The sequence below is a fragment of the Colossoma macropomum genome, unplaced genomic scaffold (genome assembly GCF_904425465.1).
Source record: "Colossoma macropomum unplaced genomic scaffold, Colossoma_macropomum, whole genome shotgun sequence".
Lineage (NCBI taxonomy): Eukaryota > Metazoa > Chordata > Actinopteri > Characiformes > Serrasalmidae > Colossoma > Colossoma macropomum.
Window position 1 is genome coordinate 2,692,393 of NW_023494792.1, and position 23,711 is coordinate 2,716,103.

At 41.4% G+C, this 23,711-nt stretch overlaps 1 protein-coding gene across 1 annotated transcript in view; it reads right to left on the minus strand.

The window, feature by feature from the left end:
• Window positions 1-6,984: 6,984 nt before the first annotated feature.
• Window positions 6,985-23,711, minus strand: part of gfra3 (GDNF family receptor alpha 3) — a 48,593-nt gene continuing 31,866 nt past the window's right edge. The window contains exon 8 of the mRNA XM_036575575.1: window positions 6,985-9,985. Within this exon, the coding sequence (XP_036431468.1) occupies window positions 9,761-9,985 (225 nt within the window). The 3' untranslated portion in view covers window positions 6,985-9,760. The remainder of the gene's footprint in view (window positions 9,986-23,711) is intronic.

The following is a 23,711-nucleotide window of genomic DNA, read 5'->3' on the forward strand; positions in this document are numbered from 1 at the left end:
TGCACACAGCTCACATTCACAGGCTCAGCGAGAGAAAGAGAAAAGAATAAAGTCTCCTGCACTGGGTCAGAGGCACACACACAGAAGAGTGAGAGAAAATAAAGCTGTTCCACTACACACACACACATACACACACAAATAAAGAGGATAAGAGAGATTGAGACAGACGACTGGACGGAAAGACAGATACAGAGAGAGAGAGAGAGAGAGAGAGAGAAAGAGAGAGAGAGAGAGAGAGAGAGAGAGAGAGGAAGACAGGCAGCCATGTCGTTCGCCCGGTAATTAGATGGTGGGAGAGCAGCAGAGACGGATGCAGGGACAGACGGAGAGATGCAAGGGTCTGATGTGGTCTGGCTGCCCAAAGCCCTAATGAAGTAATGATGTGCTGGAATGATGGCTGCTGCTCAGGTCACTGCATCCAGTAGGGTGGATGTTCAGCTAAGGTCAGTCCAACAAGACCGCATACCTGTTCAGATCCTGCAGAATCTTGTCAGTCCAACCACATCGCTGTCCAGATCCTGAGAATCTTTCCAATCCAGCCACATCCCTGTCCAGAACCTGAAAGTCTTTCCTATCCAGCCACATCCATGTCCAGATCCTGGGGATTGTTTCATTACAACCTCATACTTGTGCAGATCCTGGCAAAACTTGCAGTCCAACCACAGACCTGTCCAGATCCTGAGAGTCTAACTGTCCAAATTCTCAGGATCTTTCTGTACCAGGTGTGTTCCTGACATATGTTCCAAATTCAGGGAATCATTTAATTTAACCACTTCCCTGTGCAGATCCTGGGGATCTTTCTAATCCTACAACACTCTAGTCTAGATCCTGGGGATCTTTCTAATCCTACAACACTTGGTCTAGATCATGGGGATCTTCCCATGCTAACTTCAGTCTAGTCCAGATCCTCAGGATCTTTCTTACCCACTACATCCCAGTTAAGACTCTGGGGATGTTTTTCAATCAAGCTGCATCCTTGTCCTGCTCTTTCTGATCTTTCAAATTCAGTGACAACTGATACTGGCAGATCTTTCCAATCTAACCTCATCACTTCCTAGATCCTCATGTTCTTTCCAGTGCAGCTGCATCCATGGGTTTGGTCAAGTTCAGACATTTTCAAATATTTGTTGGGCTTGGGTTGGATTTAGATTTCACCTTTAGATTTCTCATAGTCTACTTTATACCTTTAACCAATTTTATCCTGAATTTACCTCTGCTTTAGTTTCCCCTCCTACTTTATTCTTCTCTCTAGTTTTATTACCTTTAACGATTCTTAATCTGGTATGTTGACTCCTGTTGTTGCCACCAAGGTCCGTGAGGAAAATGTGAAGATGAATGTGAGTGAAGTAAAACAGTCAGTCTGGATCAGGTTTGGACAGAATGTTCTCTGGCTACAGATGGGCTGGAATTCAAACCATGTTGCTATGGATCAGGTTGCGTTGGACTCAGAATGTTTTTGGGGTATATTCAGGTTCAGATCAATATTTCAGACCTGCTTAAAACTCCTTCTCAAATTCAACAGCAACAGATTCTTGGTCAACACTACATGCAATTGATAAAACACACGGTGGGAGTTAGGAGTTGTGGAATTGTAGTCTTGGAGTACAGCACAGTTTGGCAATTTTCCTGCTCTAACACATCTGCTAAACCAGGCAACTAACGGCTGAGTTGAATCAAATGTATCTGAGTAGGCAAATCATAACAGTGTGCTGGACACCAGCCTTCTAGTACTGGAATTAGACACCTCTGATCTACCAGAACGTTTGTGCTTTTCACAGGTGTCCTCCTTACTATTGAAAATCAAGACACACTTCTGCTGTTACAAAATCGAAGGTTGCAATCAACACAAACACACCTGCTCTCTTTCATTTGTCAGGACTCAACATTTCTTTAGTGGCCAATTGGAGTAAGTGCCTCTCAGCAAAGCTCTGGCCCTCTGCTGCCGCAAAACTCATTGCTTCTTGTCAAGTGACAGCAGAACTCTGATGAACACAACAACAGCGCACATCATGACCCAGCTCTTTTCCACTATATTGATAGGGTATTATAAAGAGATGTAATTACAAAGCGTCTCTCTCTCTTTCCCCTCCACTTCCTCTCTCTCCTTTGCGCTCTCTCTCTCTCTGCAGTGCAGCACTCAGTGACAGCCTTGCCTATCAGTGCACTCAGATCTATGAGGCATGGAAAGTGCTAGCGTGATGCTAGCTCTGCCATACTCACTTAAAACATTATGAGTGGCCCACACCCGTAGCTTCTTTCCAACCCCATCCCATCTTCTTCCTGCAGAGTAGCCACTTACTTAGCCCCCTGCCACCACACCACACCTCAATCTGACAAATAACCTGCTCATGGAAAACCAAAGGGTACACCGTACTGCTAAAAAAAACATATGGCGCTGCCAATTGCACTGTTCAGGCCAAATGGAATGGAAAGTTCTTATGACAAGCAATCAGCCATAAGTAAGCTTGCTCAAGGCTTACCTGAGCTCCCTGGAGGCTTCGTGGGTCCGTCTCCGACCCCCTGACCCCGACAGATTCGGCAGGATGCGGAACTAATTGAAGTCATTTTCTCATATCAGCCTTGTTCAGTCGGTCCATGACTCAGTCTATTTACGGCCTGACCGTTCTGGATTCAGCACATTCTAAATATAATGCTGCAATTCGCGGGGAGGGCCGTGAAGGTTGCGTCGCAGGGAAAACGGCACAAAATTGCATATTCAAGGCAAATAATGAGATCTTGGGCTATATTTGTTATAAGTGCCAGTGGGCATTTTTCAGAATAGGACAAGTTAATTATGACATGCATAGGTGATGAGTATCAGGCTTTGAGAAAATTGTTGATGCAGTCACACTCTGGGATGGATTAAATCCTTTAGCCTGGAAAAAAAGGAATAATACAAAAAGCATTGGCGAGTTGAGTAAGACAAGCAGCTATTGGTAGATTTGCCTGTTGTGCACCTACAATTGGGTATGTGATTGGTTATCCTTGTGAATATAATATTCTCTGAGAAAATACTGTATGGCTCTCAATTGATTAGTTACCGACAAACAAATTCAAGTTAGATTGATAAAGTAATTTGATTAGTCTGCAATATTGTCTTCTTTGACATCAGCAGCATAAATGTTTAATATGGATATGAACATTGCCTGTTCTTGAATGCTTAAACGAGCCTTACTATCCACCCCCATTAACAGATTAAAAGCTTTACAACGTCGCTCCTACTCTCCCTCTCCAGCCCCATCGCTCTCTCCCTCTCTTTCTCTCTCCCTCTCTCTCTCTCTCTCGTTAAGTGAGCAAGAACAGAGAGTAGTTCCTTCGGGGAACAGGCAGGAAGGAGCATCTTAAAACTAAACCTCTCCAGAGAGACGATGGAGATGGGGAGAGAGAGCGGGAGAGAGCGAGAGAGAAGGAAAGAGAAAGAGACAGATAGGATGAGGATGGGGGATGTACTTCTGTTTTATATGGCCTCTTTATTAAACGATAAAGCCAGCAGGCCTGCCTCCTGGTAAAAGGGAGACAGCTCACAATTATGGAGAGATTGAAGAACACAGAAGAGGGCGTAAGAAATGGAATTAAGAAACCAAAACTAGAGGGGAGAAGGAGACAGAGAGGGAGAGATAAATAGGGAGGGAGAGCGGAGGGCAGACAGTGAGTGGTGGATTTTTCAGGCTGTCACACAGTAGTGAATGCACATTAACACAAAACCCAAAATGTTTGGCCGGTGTGTAAAAGTCTCTCCCGAATGTAGTACCCATCCTAAGTGGCTGGTGGCTTCTCTGGGAGAGAAGCGCAGAAGGCAGGGGCGCCATCAGTTCGACTCCACTGACTCTGCATGGTCCTGCGGTGGAGGAGGTGGAGGGGAACTTGCTCAGTGAGAGAGGATAGGACCTGTAATCTCATCAGCAGTGTTGTGATTGAACACGGTGGGACAGAGAGCAATCTGATTAATAAATAAATGGGCTCTGTGTGGCTCCCATATGTCAGAGAGAGAGACTCCACTGGCATGACTGCTGCCCTTATCAGAGCTGATGCTTTGATTGGGTGCGATGCAATTAGAACGCTGACACACCCTGGGGAACGCACAAAGAGTGCACTCATGCCACACAAGCATGCACACACACACACACACACTATGTGTAACAGATACTCTACGGGCACAGCCTTGACATTAAGCTTGTTCAGGGTGTATATGCTTACGCATCAGAAAGCGGAGTGTATGTTTAGAATATAAAAGCCACATGCACACTCACGCGTTCACTTTCTCACAAAAAACACCGAGAAAGTCACGTCAGACTCATTGTTTCTTCTTTTATTTCAGATGGAACATTATTATGGTACACAGCAACAGTGATTTCACCCTTTTATTTATTTATTTATTTTTTTAATACACCTGATAGGAAACAGAACACGGACCAGAACCTGAATACCAAGAGGAATGTGAGGAGAGTGGAGGCTGAGAGGAGCGAAGGAGCTCCAGAGTCCATAAAGGTTCCCCAGGCCAGGTGGGCAGACAGTGTCCCGAGCAGATGTTACTCTTTCACACTGATTTAAGACCAGCACTTTCTACCCATATTCAACAATAAGGGAACATTCTGTCCAAACAGCGATAATGACTAATTGTGCTTTAGTGTCTATTTCTAGCCAACAATATTGCCTGGATTAAGAGTCATGTCTGTGGGATCAGCTCTCCCATTTGCAGCACTCACGACAACTGAGACTTGCCCAAAGTAATAGTGAATGAAAGCCAGTGTTGCCAGTTAACACTGGCAATGTGAGCTTACGTTTCTTTTAGAGGTTGGACTTTGAACTTTATGGAAGCAAAGTGGTCTCACCTGATCTCAGAGCAACATGAAAGAGTAACTTCGGCGGGGAACAGGTACACCTGGGGGTGTAGGATAGCGAGTATGTACAGAGAGTGTAGAGAGTGGTTACAGTAGTGGTGTGGTGTGGTATAGCAGGGGTACGGTATTGGTTTAGAGTGGATACAGTGGAGGTGCATGGAGGGTAGCACAGACAGTGGGTGCAGTGTTGAAGTGGCTTTTAAATTGGTACAGTACGGGTGTGGGTTTAGAGTTGGTACAGTACACTCTTAAAAAAGACGGTTCTTCAGGGGCTTTTTAGTAAAGAAAATGGTTCTACGTAGAACCATAAACCCTCAAAGAACCCTTTGCATAATTAAAGGGTTTTTGCATCATGAAAGGGTCCTTCAGATTGTGCTAGAGATGGTTCTACATCGAACCTTTTTGAAAAGGGTTCTATATGGCACCCAAAAGGGATTTGCTGTTGTTACAAGCTTAATATCGTATGAATAGAAGAACACTTTTGGGTGCAATATTGAACCATTTTCAAAAAGGTTCTATATAGAATCATCTATAACACATTCTCCATCAATCTGAAGAATGATGCAAAGAACCCTTTAATCATGCAAAGGGTTCTCTGAGTGTTCATGGTTCTATATGGAACCATGTTCTTTAATAAAGAACCCTTTAAGAACCATCTTATTCAGTGTTGGGATGATTTAGAGTACAGTAGGGATGTGGGTTTAGATAGGTACAGTAGAAATGATAATCTAGAGTGGGTACAGTTGGGATGTAAGTCTAGAGTGGGTACAATAGGGATGTGAGTATCGAGAGGAAACAGGGATATGGGTACAGTAAGAGCTTGGGTTAAGCAGAGAGCAGGTACAGTAGAAGATCGGACTTGACTGATAGTGGGTACAGTTGGAATGTCAAGTTGATTGAGAGAGGGTACAGTGGGATCGTGGGGCTGACTGAGGGGATACAGTAGGTGAGGTTGACAGAGCAGGAGTTTGAACTTGACTGATGGTATAGGGTACAGAGGGGTGTGAGAATGACTGAGAGTAGGGTATGGAATAAAACTGTGTAAGGTAGGGTTAAGAATAGAGAGTGGGTTACAAACGGGGTGTTGAGTGGGTGTAGAGTGGGTACAGTAAGGATTTGAAGTTGATGAAAGCAAGTACCATAGGAGTGTGGGATGAGATATAGGTATAATATGGGCAAGGATGTAGAGTGTAGAGGTGTGGGTAGAGAACATTTATAGTTGGGATATGGGTAGACAGTGGGTACAGTTGGATATCAGATAGAGAATTGGTTCAGTTGGGGTATGAGGATGGTCAATGGAGGGGAGTTTAGAGGCACATCCAACACAGTGTGGAGAGACATGCATGGGTCAAGGCAGCCTGACCTTTCCCACTTCCTCACTCACAGACATGGGAACCATCTCTAGGAAAATGAGCATCTTTTGTGTGCTATTGTTTTTTCTGCATTTTAATTCCGTACTTTTGGTCCATCCTGTAAATAGGAACATCCTCTGCGTCACATCACAAAATGACCACGGCAACTGACGATGCACTGGGAAATGGCCGTGCGCTGCACTTTACAGCTGTCCTTCGTCTGCAGATGTGTGCACAGTCAACAGTGGAGCATGAGTGGTAAGGTCCAGTGTCAACACACACACACAAACACACGCACACAGAAAGACAAACAAGAAAAGAGACATAAAAGAAACAAAGAGAAACAAAGGAACTAGATATACACTGTTCAAAGTTACGCAAAAGTTCACGTAGACTCCAGCGAACAAAGAAAATAAGACAGTCCAATGCCGCGAGGCCTCATGTAGTAAAAAATAAAGCTTTTGTCATTAATAAATAAAGAACGTAATCTAAGTGCACTCAACTAAAGGGAGCTTAAATATGGCCTCTGAGTTTTGGCTTCTTTTGGAGAGTTCTTCATTAGGAAAACATTAGCGGGTGCTAATTATGATAATGTAATTTGAGGGGGGGGGCGGTGTGGAGTGTGGGGTGGAACGGGGAGCCGCACAGTCCACTGAGCACACGGCACAGGACTAACTACCGCTGGAGGACAGAGAAGAGAGAGAGAGAGAGAGAAAAGAAAGGGAGAGGGAGCCTCAGTGTAAGGGTGATATGGAAGAGTTTATCTAAGCGAGACAAAACAAAAGAGATGAGAGTGAGCCAAACATCTAAAAGCTGTAGACAGTGCCTGAAAGAGGTACAGTGTATATGAGGGAGTGAGTGAGTGAGCATGTCGGAGAGAAGGGCAAACCTCGGGGCTCATAGTAGCATTAGTGATGTAGTCAGCCAGTCCTGATTTATTTTGCAGGCTGTAGGCTCCACTACTGAAGCTCATTTCAGTGCTGCTGATGCACAGTCTATCTCTCTCTCCCTCACTGACTTTTTTCCCCCCGAATCTTTCACATGCAATCTCTTCCTCTCTCTTAGAACTCCTAATCCTCTCCCAAGCTTTCTGCCTCTCTCTCTCTCCCTCTCTCTCTCTCTCTGATGCAAACTCATGCTCCTCACTCTCTCTTCTCCAAGTCCCTCCCTTTGCCTCGTTGTTTTTTTTATCTCTCCTCTGTTCTCTTGCTCCAGTCTGCATCTGTTTCCCTCTCTTCGTTGGCGCTGAACCCTCAGAGGCCCCATGCACGCACGTACCCATAGATGGATGCCCGATCTCAGGGACGAGGGGCTAATATTAAATAAAGCTCGGGATGGGTCCAGACACTGTTGTAATGCCATCCACGCAAATAAACATGCACTGGGAGACGGCAGAGAAGGCATTTAGTCTCTCTCTCTCTCTCTCTCTCTCTCTCTCTCTCTCTCTCTCATTCACCACACCTCTTTCTCCATCTCTATCCCTCTCTCGTTGGAGACGCCTTGCAATGTGTCTTTATTTAATGCATGGCTTATTTGTTTATTTATCCGAAACGTATTCATGTAAGCCACAGACCCTCTTGTCCTCCGACATCGGCCTTCTTTCACCGCCCCACGCTCGTTCCGATGACAAAGCGGGGCCGAGAAACAATTAAAAAATAACAACAGTCATCATAGAGGCTGACCAGCGTTTTCAGACGGACGTGTCAATCTCCGCTGCCCCAAACGCGCCTTTTCTTAATTAAGGGCCGTCGACGGGACAGGGCAACAAGCAGAACGGCCACTTCAATCAAAGCCCTGCCTGCGCTGTTCCCCCGGCCGCATAATAGATCCATTTGGGCGGCTCATTGTTGAGACGTGTATGCGGTGTAATGCCAGGCGCTTCTTCTCAATAGAAGATGGGCAGGAGCACAGAGAGAATAGTGTATGACCTCTTTACCTTGCATTAGATTCCTCTGAGCTTCTAGAATAGTGGCTGGTAGAGGATGGGGGGTGGGGTGGGGGGGTGAGTGGAGGGGGGCTTTAATAACCCTCCTACGTTAAACCCCCTCTGGAAGGAAGCAAAGATGCTTTCGCTTCCTCAGACATACAAGAAGAGAAGGAATGAAGAAGAGGAGGAGGGTGGTGGAGAGGGGAGTTTAGAGAGAGAAGGCAAAAAACATTAGTGTCAGCAATAGATTTATAAGACATAGGAAAACTGAAAGAGCATGAGATGTTCAACTGTATGTTTGTGCTGGAGGGGCTCTCCTCGCTTTTTTTCTCTCTTCTCGCTCTCTCTCTTCCTACACCTCCCTTGTTCCATTTCTCCTCCCCATCAGAAGCAATTCGCCCCCCCCCCTCCCCTTCACCAGAACGTGCAACAAGATAAACAGTTTGCGTTGTAAGCCATTATCTCGGCGAAAACGGAAAGCGAAGGCATGAAGCACGGAGCGACAGGCGGCTGGCAAATAACTTCCCTCTCGCTCTCCCACCCGCAGGTTCCAAAAAACCCAGACTGGACCCCCCCCTCCAAACACCTGCTGTGCACTCACTTCTTCGTTGACTTATTTATTTATTTATTTACTACGCACGTGTTTATTTATTTATTTCGACTTTATTACTCATATTGTTCGGGTGGTGGTGTGGTGTTTTTTTGTTGTTTTTTTTTTTCGTTATTTATGCCCCTGGTTAGAGTCCACAGCCTGTGCTGACTCTAAAAATTAAAGCACATCGCAGATAGAGCAATAAAGGAAAAGCGCTTGCATCTGCACCGAGGGAGGGTCATGGTGTTTGTGTGCGCGTGTGTGTGTGTGTGTGTGTGTGTGTGTGTGTGTGTATGCGTGTGGAAACCTGACTTGAGACAAAGAGGTACGAGAGATGAAAGACGCACAAATCTATACTCTACGAGTTTTCCTCTGATGTTGACAAAGCGCAAACATCCTGCACACGCACACGCGCACACATATACACACTCATATAAGCTTCAGCAACAAGGAAATGCAAAATAAGTCCGAAAAGGGGAAGAAAAAAGAGAAAGCTGTGCACTCATAGATATGTCATTTGAGGAAAGCAATGTAGCAAATCCTGCCGAATTGACTGACGCTTAGCCAACATCAGCAGTGCGTTTGAAGCAGAGATGAATGACACAATAGATACATTATACTACTGATTCACTGATTCACTCAATTACAGTCCAATTCTATTCAGTCCAATGAGTCATGAGTCGAGAGTCGCGAATCGCGACCCGCGGTTCAAACGAATCAGATTCACAGAGCGATTCCAGAGCAGCAACTATACACGGCTCTCTTCGCGAGGAGGAGCAACTAAGAGTGAAAGAAAGGACGGCGGATGGAGAGGGCTTTCTTGTCCTCCTCTTCTCTTCTCTTTCTTTTCTTCTCATCTCATCCCACTCTTTCTTCTTTCTTTCGTTCTCTCCATCCCTCGGTATAAAGTCTTATGTATATATATATATTTATAAGAGTCTGGGTGTGAGTGGTTATTTGAGGACAGTATATGTAAGAAGTGTATGTGTGTTTATGTATACGTATGAGTGTGTGCATGTGTGTGTGTATGTGTGTGTGTGTGTGGTTTCTACCCCCAGCTGAGGGTAGTTAGTAGCAGCAGTAGCAGCATTAGCATTAGCATTGGGCCAGGGGTGCTACAGGCCCGGCTTTGAACTCTGCCCGTCTCTGTGCCTCCCAGGTTAGTGACCGTTGCCTTGTCCAGAAACGGGGGGATGACATTGAACTCCTCCGCTGCTTCCATTTCTTCCTCTTCCTCCTCCTCTTCCTGCTTTTCCTCCTCACTCTCCTCCACCTGGCACAGAGAAAAAGGGTGTAAATCAGATGCATAGCTACAGTAGGGGGCCAGGGGGGTCTCAGCCTACCACTTGGCAGTTTTAAACCAACTCTACAATAAATCACAGAATTAATTTTTTCTCAATACCAACATGTAAACGAAGCCTGTTTGACTGTTTCTGCAGAGAACAGAATGGAATATTTTTATTGTCATTGCACAAGTGCAAGAAGATTGAGTTAGCAACTTCCCAACTAGATGCTACAAGAAGTAATAAATAAGAAATACAAAAGCAATTAAGTAAAATGGGGATTTAGCTGAGCTGTGCTACTTCCAAGCATAAGCTACAGTGTAGCATAAGGAGTAAAGTTAAGCAGTAAGCAGTAATCAAGTTGACAGTTGACAATATGGCCAAAAGTATGTGGACACCTGATCATCACACCTATATGAGCTTGTTGGACATCCTACTCCAAAATCATGTTCATTAATAAGGAGTTGCTCCCCCTTTGGGGTAGAACAGCCACAATATTTTGGAGTGTATCTCTGGGCATTTGTTCCCATTAGTCAAAAGAGCATTTTTGAAGTCAGGCGTTGATGTTGGGCAGGAAGACCTGGCTCACAACTGACCATTCCAGTTCATCAAAGATGTTCAGTAGGGCTGGGCTCAGTATAGGCCACTGCAGTTCCTCCACACCAAACTCATCAAACCATATCTTTATGGACCTTGCTTTGTGCACAGGGGCACAGTCATGCTGTGTCTTCCCTAAACTGCAGCCACAAACTTGAAAGCATACAATTGTCTTACATGTCTTTGTATGCTATCCCATTATCATTACCCTTCACCCCAACTTTACTATAGCACTACAGTTAACCAGGGGAGATCTAGCGGGGCAGAAATTGAACAACCTGACTAGTGGCAAAGGTGACATCTTATGACATCTAGTGCCATGTTTAAAGTTCCTGAGCGCTTCAGTATGATCCATTCTACTGCCAGTGTTTGTCTATGGCGATTGCATGGCTATGTGCTTGATTTTATACACCTGTTAGCAATGGGTGTTTCTGAAACAACTGAACTCAATAATTAGGAGGGATGTCATTTGGCCATATTTAATACTGTGAAGAGAAAATAATGAGATGAAGAGAAAATCAACCACACGCCCCAGACCTCTTTTCTAGCACCGGAAAAAGGACTCAGTGCTGTAAGTTGTTATAGCATCTGTAGCAGTTGAACTTGAGGCGAGCAATTGTGTGTTGTGTTTATTTTTTTTTCTCTGGTTATGGTGCATACAATGAAGTAGGTTAGTGGGCTAGTTGGTGGTTGTCAGCTTCACTACAACGAGGTCTCTGGTACATGTGGGTACATGTGGTAGTTTCCCGGTAGTTTCGTAGCCAGCTCCCTCAAACTGTAACCAGCCCCCACCTGAAATTAATTTATGGCTGTGCCTCCAGTGTGAATAAATAAATTAAATGACTAAATATCTACAGTAGAAAAGTTGAGAGAATGATAGACAGAGGTGAGAAAACAGTAAGCGGGGTGGCAAGGATGACATGAAGTGAGCAAAACCTGCGCAAAAAGAAAGAAAGATGGAGCGCAAAGTGAGGGAGGCTGAGAGACATTGAGAAGGAGAGAGAGAGAGAGAGAGAGAGAGAGAGTTCGCATTCGCGGAAGAGCGAGAAAGAGGCAGACAGAGCAAGCAAGACAGTGAGTGTGTGACAGAGACAAGGATTAGGAAATAGCGATAACAGGAGAGAGAGAGAGAGAGAGAGAGAGAGAGAGAGAGAGAAAGAGAGAGAGAGACAGATGGGCATGAATAAATTAATACTAATGAAGTCTGATTGATGCACTGCCTCCTGCAAACACCTTTGGCTAATCCTTTCACAGAGATAGAGAGAGAGAGGGAGAGTGAGAGAGAGTGAGAAAGAGAGAGACAGAGAGAGAGAGAGAGCACTAGAAAGAGGGAGAGGCCATAAAGAATGAGAAAGAAAGATAGATTGAGCGCAAGAGATCAAGAAAGACAGAGGGGCGTTTGGTGAAGAGAGAGATTTGGCTGAAAAAGAGCGAGAGTGTGAGGTAGAAGTGACAGCAGAAACAGAATTGAATCCTTTTTGTCTGGAGGCCCAGATTATCTCTAAGCTTCTGCGCTCTGTGTACACACACACACACACACACACACACTTGGACCCACACACGGTCCAGAGTGCACACGCACTCTCGCACGCCTGTACACACTCTCACACACTGATCAAAGCCGCATAAACCGCACACTGATAAACAGTGTCAGGATGCCTATGGATATATATGGATCATTTGATGTCCTTCTGTACTCACAGTGCAGGGACGTTAAACTTCCAAAGCTGACCATACTGAAAACATCATGAGCCACACAAGTATTCTCTAATAGCAATGAATATCTTAGCTGGATCGGATTTGGCCCTGTATATTCCAGCGTGTGTTCCTATGAAAATACGTTTGTTTTGATATGCTATTCAAATATATTTACATAATAGCATGTATAATCACATAGCATATTATGGAATTAATTACATTTATATTTATGTGGAATTATAATTTCTCAATGTAATTAAATGGTAGAGATGTAAACAGAGTCATTCAGTTAGTGGTTTGATTGTGAAATGGTTCATTGTAGAGACACTTATGGACTCAGATTGCTTTACAGTGGTGGTGATAGGAACCAGGAGTCACAATGTCTACAACACAAATGCATCTAATTTCTATACCATTTAAAACTACCAGTGGACTTCTGAGATTTATATGCAATGTTAATAGTGGTAAAAAAAGGGACTATTTTGTCTTAAAACAGCCTGCATGTACCTCTCAAACATAGCTTTTAGGCCAAAAATTTATTCCCAAAACTATCGTAACCCAATGTCTCAGGTATTATGCAGCGTATTCATAAGCATTTCATGTAATAACTTTCTGTGAGGGAGCTTTTGAGAGCATTAATTATTCCAGAAATCTGGTTCCTGTGAACTATTCTAAGTTTCTCTAGAATGGAGCATTTCACATCAAACCACTCTGAATGAATTTGTTTATATCTTAACAATTTCATTATACAGAAATTTTGAATAATTGGTGGAATTCCCGTTTACACTCTCTAATCTCAGGTTTGAGTGTGTTTTTATTTTTTCCATGTCAAGAAATGAGGAAAAATGTGGCATAAACGTGAAGTATTATTTCCGTTTGGAAAGTATAGAATCTGTGCTTTTGACAGAAACAAGTGAGCTACAAGTGAGAAACAATTCATAAAAAATTTCCAAACTAATGTAAAGTGGTGGTTGGAAGGTGTGAACATGAGTGTGACGTTCATTATAAAAAGAATGGAAAAACCTACCAAGTAAACAGACTTTCAATTCAATGTGCACTCACACTGGCCACTTTATCAGAAACTCCTACATTGTAGCTGTAAGACTGTGCTGTAAGATTGTGAGACTGTAGCATCTGTCAGCAGCCAGGTGTGTTGGATCTCTTCAGAGTGCTTGATCACCAGACACAGGACTGGGCAATACATAATTTTATATACTTGTATTTCATTTATAAAACGTAAAAAATGAACATGAAACAATTTGGTATTTTTTCCTCTGTATAATGGACATAAAGGTCGGTGGAGCTCATAAAGTGGTCAATGAGTGGAAGTACAAGGTGGGTGTTTCTAATAAAGTGTCCAATGACAAAGTACATAGTAAGTGTTTCTAATAAAGTGGCCAGAGAGAGGAAGTACAACGTAGGTGTTTCTAATAAAGTGGCCAGTTAGAAGAAGTACATAATAGCTGTTTCCAATAAAGTGGCCAATGAGAAGAAGTACATAGTATGTGCTTCTAATAAAGTGGCCAGAGAGTGGAAGTATAAGGTAGGTGTTTCTAATAAAGTGGCCAGTTGAAAGAAGTACATAGTTGCTGTTTCTAATAAAGCGGCCAGTGACAAGAAGTACATAGTGTTTCTAATAAAGTGGCCAGTGAGAGAAGGTGCAAGAGAGGTGTTTGTTATAAAGTGGCCAGTGAGTGGAAGTACACAGTAATTGTTTCTAATAAAGCGGGCGGTGAGTAGAAGAACAAGATAGGTGTTTCTAACCAAGTGGACAGGGGGAGTACATTTAATTCACGTCTCTAATCTTAACTCCCTGAAGCTGAGATACACCTTTGGCTCCCCATACATCTTAGCAGTGAAGACTGAAAGATTTAGAAGTACATTCATTCTGTTCTAGTCTGCCTCAAATATGACTGCAAACGTGTTATGGTGTGTATAACATGGAAAACATGAATAAATTCAGCGAAAAACAGCCCACTTTCATCCACCCATAAGGATCTAGCTGTAGATACTATTAAAATGCAAGTTCATGAGTTGTGACAAGCTCATGACTAGATGTTCTAGCCACTGTGTGCTGGCACATGAGTCAGGCTGTGGATTAATGTAGGAAGACAGCCACAAGTTAAACATAAGAAAAGAATGTAGTGAAATGGACACAGATTGGGAGTTTAATCTAATAACACCGCTGCCGAGCTTTCGTCACGTCGATGAAACTTTGGCACTTGGCCATTATTTTAAAAACAAACTAATCCCTTATTCTGAGCCACAGTATAATCTGGGAACACAGCAAAGAGCACACCGGATCAATACTGATTTAATTTCTTACAAGAGTCATTAGCTTGAGGGATGGAGCGTTTAGTAATTGTTTTTAACTGAGCTTGAGGTGGCAGAACAGGCCATTTGAATGCGGATGCGTCCTTGCAGTGAGCAAAGTTCAGACCACAAATTCAGGCAGTTCTGACTTCTATTGTAGGATTTTTTTACCATTTGCTACAAATTATAAACAATAAAGGGCTCCATACTACATTTTTTCCATTTTATTTTTTTCTCCCTGAGGTCCATTTTAACAATTTGAATTGTTTTCATGTATCAAAAACATTATCATAATTTTGACATGACCATTTTCCAACCTTTCTGCGCCTTTAAGGCTGATTGGGAAGAACTGGGTACATTGAGCCAGTGGGTAAAATGAGCCACCCTTTGTATTTGGGCAGCCATACCCAGAAATAACCATGTGATCACAGATTCAGGAAGAATAGTTCATTTCACATGAATTCTGATTGAGATGTGCATGTGAAGAGAGTGGTGAGCTAACCAGAGCCAAAAATGTGATTTTTCTCATGCCTAGAGAAATTATAAAGGTTATGATGTTACTACTCTTGTATGTTAAAAGAAACACATAGACTTGGGCTATTTTTACATATCAGTTCACAGCAGTATGAGCTTCAACATGAAGTCACACATTTAAAATAACTGTGAGTATTAGTTCATGTGTAGAGCAGCCTTCTCAAAATGGGGGCCACTAGTCACGATGGGGAAACTTAATTACCGTAATTAATATAAAATGTATATTCACTTAAATGTAATTAGGTAAGATGCATTCATGCATGTTGTATTGCAGTGTTATTGCAGCATTTCCATCATGCCAAGAAGCTACAAACATAACACAAATAGGGGCTCAGCTCCATTGGAAGGTCTGAGAAGAGCAGCCAATCGAGTGTCAGAAGGGAAGTCTACTCGGGCTGCTGCAAAGGAGCGAAAGATGGACAGATTGACTCTAATAAGATACATTGAGAAACTTGATCAAGGAGAAATTCCCAGTACAGGTTATTACTGACTCAGAAAGGCTCATCAGATTTTTGATGATTAGGTGAAGTGTGAATTTTCCAACCACATCGAGAGACTTCCCGCCGAAGAAAAATCACAGAAGCTATTAAAAGTTTCTGCTGGGTCCTAGTGGTGTCCAGTAGTCACTAATGGTATTCTGTGTTTTTTAATCATACGTATTAATTATATAACACAGCAATCCTTCCTTGAGTAATACTACTTTGATTAGTATGATCTAGAGTGGAGAATCACTGAAGTGAGTTTATTTTGTTCTCTATATAGGTAGGTTGCTTAAGTGTGGTACATTTTACCCCCACCAGGCTCAACTTTCCCCCTGCCTGTACGCAGTTTAAAGGATCAACGTTTTTGTTGAGTCATACTTACGTAATAAACTGAACGTAATGTTTTAATTTCTGTGGATGCACAACAGCCCTAAATATATAGAGTATCGCAACTAATGAGTGTGTTTACATGTGCGAAAACAGACAACAGTACCAGCAATAAGCCAGCAGCGTTGCCGACAGCAAAACACTTCTGGACGCTGAAACCAACTACATGCTCGTTTCAGGTAAAGTGGCGCGATGTTTTTTAAAAAAAACACAGCATAAAGTTTGAGTTTTACGTCATGTTTACGTCACGTCTTATTCTTTGAGTTTATTGTCTGGTTGTAAAGCGGAAATTACTGCCCGACTCATGTAGACCCAGAGTTTCCCCATTATCTCCTCACTCAAGTGCATGTGTGTTGATTGGGTTACTGACAAAATCTGATTTTCTTTAGTTATCTAATTAATAAGTGCATGTAAACGCAGTCACTGTCCGGAATAAATACACATTTGTTTTCATGTGAAATCATGAATTATTTAAAAAGTGGCTCATTATACCCTGTTCTTCCCTACATGTAAATGATGCTCTCTTATGATTGGCTTCCCTGCTTTGTGCTTCAGTCAAAAAGCATTCTGGGCTGAAACACTCCTTATAACTTCAGTGTGAATGGGTGAATTCCAGACTTAGTTTCCATATGAAGAACATGTGAACTGAGGAGTGAACTGATACTACGTCAAACTCTCATTCCAAAAAGTGAGGAAAATTGATCTAAAAGTGATCTATTGAATAAAGATGAGAGATCATCAAAGCTTAAGAATGCCCTCTGTGACCTTCAGTTTGTAAGCTCAAGAACTTAGAGCCTGCTGATTGGATGAAATGAATTTCATATTAGTCCATCTCATAAAAACACATCATACTACTCAATATGATGCAAACATTCACCAAGAAAGAGGCTAACATTTCTGAATTTCATGAAATTTGAGCTATAAGGGATTGATGACGATAATGCAGTTAAATAAGGGCAAGCTAATGCACCTGAGATAACGTTCACTAGTCCTCATTTGCCTTCATTATCAGCCATGTTAGCATTTAGTGAAGTATTCATTTAAATCAATCCAGTAAACTAATGAAGCTACTCTTGGGGCATCCTCCACTACACGGTACACTCAGTTAAACCCAGTTCAGTGTGCACATATCGCTCATCATCCTGCAGGGTTGGAGGGCAATGAGCTGTGACTTCATCTCAGCCGTGCTCCTGATCAGCAGTGTTTTCAGCACAGCGCTGTGTTCTAAAGTTAAATTGCTATGGTCAGAACAGCTGGCTTGCAGTGTGGTCTGTTAGGTAAGCCTATAGTGCAGCCAGTATGCTGAAGTGGTTGACAATGTGTGAAATTTCCTTTAGCTCTGCACTCTGAAACAGGTGAATGCTGGTGTCTTAGATAGTATCCTCAGTAATTTAGACGTATAGTGTGTTAATTAATGTGTTTGCTTGTTCAATTTTACAGCCAAGTTTGTAAAATGCCAATAAAACAGAGAGCAGTGATTAGCTGTTTGGACTGCATTAAACTAAAAACAGTACAAAAACATGATTTAATGTTTTACCTTTTGACCTGTATTGTTTTTTGTTTTGTAGATATACAGTGTTACATCACTTTTCCTTTTAATTGCACTTAAAAAACGATTTGATGTTTGATGACTGAAAGCACAAATGACAGGCAGGCCAGTCTAGCACTCTCTTATTGCACAGCCATGCTGTTGTAACACGTACTGAATGTTTTTTTTCCACTGTCATGTTGTAATGAAGTTCCCGAAAAAGACGGCGTCTAAAATGTATATATCTTTCAGCAATTGTACTTTCATAGATGTGGAAGTTACCAACTAATATGCCCCACACCATCACAGATCTGGGTTTTTAAACTTTACACTGGTAACAATCTACACTGGTAACAATCTACACTGGTAACAATCGGGATGGTCTTTTTCTTCTTTGGCCCAGAGAACATAACATCCATTATTTCCATAAGCAGTTTGAACGGTTGACTTGTCAGACCATAATGCACATCTCTGCTGTGCAACAGTCCATTTCATATGAGCTTGAGCCCAGAGAAGTCGGCAGTGTTTCTGAACACTGTTGTCACATGGCTTCCACTGTGAATAGTACAGTCTTAACTTGCATTTGTTGATGCAGCGATGAACAGTGTTTATTGACACTTGTTTGTCAAAGTATTCCTGAATCCATGTGGTTATAGGCATCATATCCAGTTTTTACTGCAGAGTCGTATCCTAAGGGTTGAAGGACATGGGGATTCATTTGTGGTTTTTCGCCTTGTCCTTCATGCACAGAAACTGTAGAGGGTGGAATATCTAAAATCTTTGAAAATGCTCACTGAGAAACATTACTTCTAAATTGTTGGATTATTTGCTGATGCATGTTTTTTTTTGGGGCAAAGTGCCAAGCCTCGACCCATCTGTACGTATTAGGGATCTGGCCTTTCCTGGGTGCTTAGTTTGTATTCAATTTTAGAATCAGTCCTCACTGTCCTGACCTTTTTGTATTGGATTTGTAATAATAATAAAAAAATCAACTAGTTTGCTCCAAGCAGAGCCAATAATGATTTTGTTCTAGTGTTCCAACCACTACATAACCTTCCTAAACATAAATTCACTGGATATTAAACTTTCTCTGTTCATATCTCTTACATTTTCTCACTCCTCAAAGACTTTAACCAGTGGAGGAAATGGAGAACCCTCATTCGTTATGTTGCCCCTTTTTTCCTGAGAGCAAATCCTAAAATACTTCTGCTGCATTTTCATATTGAAATACACCTCAAAAATGACATTTCCATTCAAAGATTTTAATAATCAACCAATAAATGCTTTAAGCTAGAGCATTTCCTGCATTAAAAATAACAGAATATTTCAAAAGTTGAAAGCTCCAAGAGCTGAAAGCTTGACTCTTTTTTCTTTTTCTTTCTCAGGGGAGCAGTTGATTTTTGTACGTTGCCAATAAAAATATTTTTGACTGATTGTTGCAAATTAATCTAGGCTAATCATTTTTTTATTAGCAACCTTATAATCATCAATGTTTTAACTGCATCATTAATAATCATTAATGCTTTGATTAAACACCAGGAATTCACTCATGCAAAACAGTTTAACTGCAACTTAAACCTCAGGCCTTAAACCTATTTCTCATAAACACAGATGATACAACTGCTATAAAGAACAGGACATTTTATTAAGAACAGTCAGGAAAAGGGAACAAAACCTGGATTTTTGAGTGTTTAAAAGCATCAATGGACTGGTCCGTAAACTAAGAGGTATAGACATGTTCTAAAAATTCAACTAACAGCATTATATTAAAACATAACGAACATAATGGTACAGAATTGGCAGTTTTGTAGCCAATCTCTTTACCCACAAGTGATTTAATGTGATGTTACCTTTTTTAGCTACATACATGGGAAATAAAACTTAGAAAGACAACCATGTTAGGCCCCTTAATGACTAAAGCATTGGGGACGTGTTTTTTCAAGCTATTACGTTCAGCAAAATTTAACAAAGAATAGAAAAATACTTGGTTGTAGTTTGTTTTCTGTCTTTAAAGAATGAAAAAATGTGGGTTTGATCATTTTTCGATGTTTATATTTCATGAGAAATCAATGAGAGAAAGCTGAATATTTAATAAGTGTTCAATACAAAACCAACTTTACTGCCTTGTCATGGATACAGCCATAAAACTGTTGTCATCTCAAGTCAGCTTTTTCAATACTTCAGTACTTGCAAGATTACCCTGACTGTTCCAGTCAGTCTGTAATGCATTTCACAGCCCATCTTGTTTACTGACTGGTATTCTGTTATTTTCTAGCTAATTCCAGTTTAGTCACTTATAGCTGATGACCACAAAACCTGTTTAGGAACAGGTTCAAAATTTGATGTAGACCTGCTTTATCCTTCTAAAAGAAGCCACTGCCATTGGGGAATATAACTGCCATGAAAGGGTGAACCTGTTCCACAACTACATTTAGATATCCACATTAATTCCCCTGACTCAGGATTTCCCAGCAGAACACAGAACACAGTCCCTCCACTGGCTTGTCTTCTTCCCACAGTACATCCTGGTGGCATCACTTCCCCAGGTGAATGCCACACATGTACCAAGCCGCCCATGTGGTGTAAAAGAAAACAGGACTCATCGGACCAGGCGGCCCTCTTCTATTGCTCCCATAACCATCATTAAAAATTTCTTGTGTCACAGTAGCTCTTCTGTTGGCTCTGACCAGACAGGATAGCCTTGGATGAGTCGATGAATCTTGGGCGCCCAGCCTATTGCCAGCTCGTGGGCAGTTCCTCCTCGGATCACTGTTGGTAAGTAGTCACCACTGCTGACCAGGAGAGCCCCACAAACCTTGCTGTTTTAGAGATGCCCCAAACCAGTCATCTGGCCATAATAATTCTTGTGAAAGGCGCTCAGGTCTTCAGGCTTGCCCATTTCTCACACATCCAACACCAACTACAAGGCCTGATTGATCGCTTACTGCCTAATATAACCCAGACTTTGACATGCACTGCTGTTATGAGATATCATAATGATTTGGCTCATCAGTGTAATTAAATAACAAGTTTGGAGAGCTATTAGACTCAGCAGTTTGTATTGATTAGGACATGTTCACGGGCTATGGAATTTTACTTTCAGGAACTTATTCCAACATACAGCTATAAAACAGCCCCTACTAAAGCACCTGAGGTCATTATGATCTAAGTCCAAATGCACAACAGACTTCCCAGTTTAAAAATGCATGTGAGAGTATGAAAAAGCACAGAGCACATTCAGAGCTATTGTTTGCTTATTGGTTCTGATTACCGTAATGATGAAAAATAACGTTATTAACCAGTAACAGAGACTCCAAATGACCGTTTCTGTTCCAGACCCTTCAAGGATAACTACTTTTCAATTGCTTTTTTCTTTCAGGTAAAACACTATTTGTTTCCACTTTCCATTTTTGTTCCTTGAACGATTTTAAAGGTGTGATATTAACCTGATCAAACTGATCCTCTTGCTGGTGATCCAGTCTGAGAATTTGGCGATTTCCACTTGTGTAAATCTGCTGCCAGATGAGTTAAGGCGTGCACATACATGCTGACCACAGTGAAACGTATCTGTGTGTAGAATCTGAGTTTTCGTGTTTCTATCACTGCCTTCATTGTTGAATGTAGTGTGATTTTTTCTGCATGACTGTGCACACATTTAGAGAGTAATTCAGATCTGTGAGCACTTGTTATTGACTGGACTTATCAGAGTAACATCACAACATGACTGATGCATGACTTGTATTCCTATTCATGTGCTTGCTTACTGAAAAATGCAGCTTGTGAGCAAAGCTAAACAAAAATCTATGATGTTCCAGCTTGATTAGACTTACATATCAAATAAATGCAAACAGCACTGAGAAATCGTGTTATTAACAGAGAAGAGTAGATTAAATGACAGAAATGCACTACAAAAGTACTATGCTCTGCCGTCCTGTGTGGCAGACTGTGGATGGAACTAGACTCCACAGGAAGGTAGATCTCCATGACCAGGGATGGTGACCACTGCTTCATTATATACTTTGGTGGTACAGTTATATGTAAAAGTTTGGGCACCCCTGATCAAATTACATGCTTTGTTATTTTTTAAGTGGAAATAAGTGAACATATCTTTTACAGAAAACAACTTTAAATACAAACATACATACATACATACATCATCTAAACCGCTTATCCTTCTGGGTCGCGGTGACTTTAAATAACGCTTTTTAAATTTTTGAGCAAATTATGGCACAATTTCTATTTAAAAATGAATTTTTTTGCCCAATATGTTAAATTCATAACACTAACTGTGTATTACAATGTGCAAAAGTGTGTTCACTGTAGTGGATGTGTTCACTTATTTTAACTTTAACTTTTGCATCCAACTGTATGTTAAAGGAATAGTCAGCCAAGTCTCTATCTGCTGCATCTGAAACCTATCACTGATTTCCACAGGCAATCATTTTGACAAGTGTTTCTGCACTTAATAAAAGAGCAGAAAGCCTGTTGGCTCTTATAATAGAAGCCAGTGGGCAGATGCTGAAACACACCTCCTTTGGCTTCTATTATAAGTGTGTCTGGAGCAAGGGTGGCTAGTATATATGGGCTAGTAGGGCTAAGCCCTCCCTCACTTTCAAAGAAAAAAGGCCTCAAAATAAGGTCTAATTTTTGGCATTCATATTGTTTTGACTTCTCTTAACAAAATTATGATTATTTTGGACTTCTGTGGGCCAAAGAACTATAGCACCACCAAAAGAAAAATACGAAGTTGCTAAGATGGGGCTGATTTACTTTTAGCCAAAACTGCAGAATAACAGCCTATCTGTGATTCTGTGTCAAATGTGTTGTAACATTAGATTTGTTATCCATTTGGGCAAAATTTTGAGCCCACAACATCCAACCTCGCCTTCCTTGCAGTCTGATTGGCTGTGACACAGTTAAAGCTATTGTAAACAATTTTGTTCACATGGATAGTCAGACACAGTCAAATTGTGAGCATGTCATTAGTTGGAAATGTTTAACGCGGAAATATTTAAATGTGCTTCATAAGGAGCTGACTTACACTTGTATTACTTACTGACTTACAGCTGACTGCATTTGTATTTGTGCCCTGATGGGATTCACAGTGTTATGTTAGTGCTTATCTAACATTGGTGCTGTAGCAGCTGTAAACAGATATTTAGAGCTTTTAACACAGACATTTGTAGCTTATAACTGCTTGTAACAGACATTCAGGTAAGATTTTTTTTCATATTGCTGTTTTACAGAGTCAGTAAAGATTTGAACTTAAACCTTTGAAGTTCTGTTTAAGTTGCAGCACAATCCTGCTGTGAAAATAGTGTGATTGTTCGATTAGCTTGTTATAGCCGTTAGGTAAAGGTAAACATCAGCATTTAAACATTTAAGGCAGCCCATTTCATTGTTTCATTGCTGCAGCTGGGAAGAAACTCTCAAATGTGATGTTACAGTGTGTGAGCTAATAGGTGATATTTTTTAGCCTTCTCATCCAATTATTGGCTATTGTTACGGCCAATTATTGTTATGGCCAGCTGTCAGTGGTCTGAAGTCAATGAGTTTTCTGTTCTTTTCAAAGTACTCAAACTTTTTGTCTGAGGCAGTCAATTGCATGCAGATGCAGCAGATAGAGATTAAGCTGAAAAATGCTGGTGTTTAGTAGCATCTTCAGTGGTACAGTGTTGTAGAATATGCAGTGCTGTTCTCAGCAGTTCACGTTTTACCTTTTTCAGAAGGTTTTAGTAGTTTTAGGCTGTTTTTACACCCAGTTTGTTTTTGAAAGTTCGAACCAGTGTTTGACTTTGTGATACTGCATCTTTTTCATTTGTTTCAGTTGGTTTCACACCACAAAGACTAAAGTGCACCAAATTATACACATGGGAGTTCGTTAACTGGTCAGAAATTTGGCTGGGATACAATCACTATGTTACTTTCACATTAGAGAAAAAAAACAGCGTTTTTAACTCTGACTGGCCTCTCTCTGTATAAAATCCAGATCATTCACATTTATTCTTGATACTAATGTATTATCCTAGCCCTGATTTGTATTAACCCCTTAACAAGCCATGGACCTGCCAGCAGGCCCAAAGATTTATTACACACTCCTTTAATCTGAGAATAGCTCAAGTAGTTTGCATCGAAGTCCCTGTAGGTACTGAATAATAAGCCTTTGTATGAAATAAA